Raw genomic sequence first — 2305 nt, 5'->3', positions numbered from 1 at the left:
CCCACCAACACATGTTACAAAAAAATTAACTCTTTAAATCATCATCATCGTCATCATCATCATCAAACTTTATTTATAAAGCACTTTAACACCAGCCACAGCTGGAACAAATAAGTAAGATAAAGGAAAGCATAAAAATAGAGTGGCATATGGTAAATTAAAATCTCAGTTCAAAACACAAAAAAATGAGAGTTAAAACCAGTACCAATGAAAGTTAAGTAAAATCAAATCTCAATTGGTTTAAAGGCCAATGAGTGAAAATTTGTTTTCAGGCAGGTTTTCTGTGCACGTGTGAGGATATTGAGACCCAAATAGCTCCATAGTGAAGGGGCCTGTTGAATGTGCAAAGGCAGAGCGTTCCACAATTTAGGGGCAGAAGGCCCCTGTCTCTACGCTTCCATTTAGAGCTGGGAATGACAAGGAGCAGCTGGTCAAAATAACAAAAACAAAACAACTTTTAAATGTCATTATTTTAAATGTAACTGTTCTCTTTTATTCTGGCAAGATTCAACATCCATCCATCATTTATTTATTTATTTATTTATTTATTTATTTTCAAAAAGTACTTATCTGTACAAAATAGATTTAACAACATGGACCTGAGAAGAAGACAAAAATAAACAAATTAATTAATTAATTAAGGTTTATTGAAAAAGAAAGACACCTTTAATCCAGTGTCCAAAAGTTCTTTTTTTTTTTTTCATTCAGTCATGCCACACCTCCCCTGCAATGGCACTGCGCCCCCCACTATAGGAACGAGCTACTGCTTTAACCTTTGGGTAGCCCTTAGCCTAACCTGGACAAAGTCATTGGCCTTTTTCTCCATACTGTATGTTTAATCACTGATGTCACAGCTGGTAAGGTCCTAACTGTCAATAACTAGTAGACAGAATATCCCTTCAAAAATGGCCAGACTGTCTCTTAACCCCCAATTTACACTACATGCGTTCCGTCTCTGCTCCGCTGCGATCCGACCTCCGCAGCAAATACACACCCATTATAATCAATGAGAGTGTTTACACTGGCTGTGCACGACGGCGGTGAGCGGACGGAGATCCATCAAAATTAGAACAGATCCTATTTTTGCCGGATGCTGGAGCAGCGCCGGAGTCCATTTTTAAAGATTACGTCGCACCAACAGGAAAAGACACAAGCACAACATCCGTATTTTCAAAATAAGACACTATTCGGCGAAATAATTTGTCGGAATAATGTCGAAATTGCAGCTACATTAATAAATATACGGATATATTTCTACACAAATGCTGTCCGAATGTATCGTTCTGTTTGGGAAGCAGATGGAAACATGTAGCATGAAGCATATGTGTACACACACGATACACGTGGATTTTATTTTGAAATCAGAAGTTTCAGAAAGCCGACAGCGATACAGTTTCAACATAGATATTAAAAGCCTTCTTATCGTTGTTTTCAGCTGTGTTTGGAGTTCGTCTTTCACAGAATTAATTATTTTTTGCAGTGCACACACACACATTGAACTCACCTTGCAGTGTGCACTCCATCAGTTTGTCATTGGGCTCGTAGTCATCTGGACAGACGTGGTGACACCGTCCGCTGAGCTGGTAAAGGCCCGGCCGGCATCGTGTGCACGTTTCACTGGTCCCACACGACTCACACTCTTCAGGGCACCCTGCAAGCACAGTTAAATACCTGAGCAGTCTGCTATTAGAGGATCCCCCCCCCCCCCCCCCCCGACGGAGATGAAACCAGGGTACTCACTGGGAACGCACTCCCTCTGCGCTTCGCTGTGGACCATACCGTCCGGGCAGCTCTCCTGGCACTTGCCCAGGTGAAGGTAGAATCCTGCCCGGCAGCGTGTGCAGAAGTTCTTGTTGAAACAGGAGTCGCACTCCGACCTGCACTCTGACAGAGGGAGCACAGACACACCAGCACCGGTGTTTATTTAAACAGTTTTCATTCATCACACGCTTCCTGCCGGGTGTAATGGCCGCTATGAGCAGCTAAACACCTGCTCTGATTAAACCCCGACCAGGAGAAGTTATCCGAGGACATGTTTTCCTCCAAGTTGAAGTTGATTTTAAGTGTTGCTTGTAAAAGAAGTGTTTATGTAGGGAGGACATTTTGACAAATGCCTCGGAGACTTGATTTGATTCATTTATTTAACAGGAAAAGATTATTAAAAATCCTTAAAGCAGGTTTCTCCGGCTTGCTGCTGTTGCGGCGTGTCTCGGTGGAGTGGCGGATGTGGATGGAGTCCCTCGGCCCTRGGATTGTCCCTCGTGTTTGGACGGAGCGCCTGGGGTGGACTTGCCGGCCTGGACGC

General features: G+C 43.2%; 1 protein-coding gene across 1 annotated transcript in view; it reads right to left on the bottom strand.

Annotated features, from left to right (window-relative positions):
• The window catches only part of rspo3 (R-spondin 3), a 27475-nt gene that overhangs the window by 7764 nt on the left and 17406 nt on the right, over nucleotides 1–2305 (bottom strand). Inside the window, exons 3-4 of the mRNA XM_014003366.1 lie at nucleotides 1741–1884; nucleotides 1505–1651 (exon numbers count right to left, since the gene is read on the bottom strand). Of these exons, the coding sequence (XP_013858820.1) occupies nucleotides 1505–1651; nucleotides 1741–1884 (291 nt within the window). The remainder of the gene's footprint in view (nucleotides 1–1504; nucleotides 1652–1740; nucleotides 1885–2305) is intronic.

Source organism: Austrofundulus limnaeus, unplaced genomic scaffold (assembly GCF_001266775.1).
Source record: "Austrofundulus limnaeus strain Quisiro unplaced genomic scaffold, Austrofundulus_limnaeus-1.0 Scaffold18, whole genome shotgun sequence".
In the NCBI taxonomy this organism is placed as follows: domain Eukaryota; kingdom Metazoa; phylum Chordata; class Actinopteri; order Cyprinodontiformes; family Rivulidae; genus Austrofundulus; species Austrofundulus limnaeus.
Note: the sequence above shows the minus strand (reverse complement) of the source record. Positions and strands in the feature narration are given on the sequence as shown.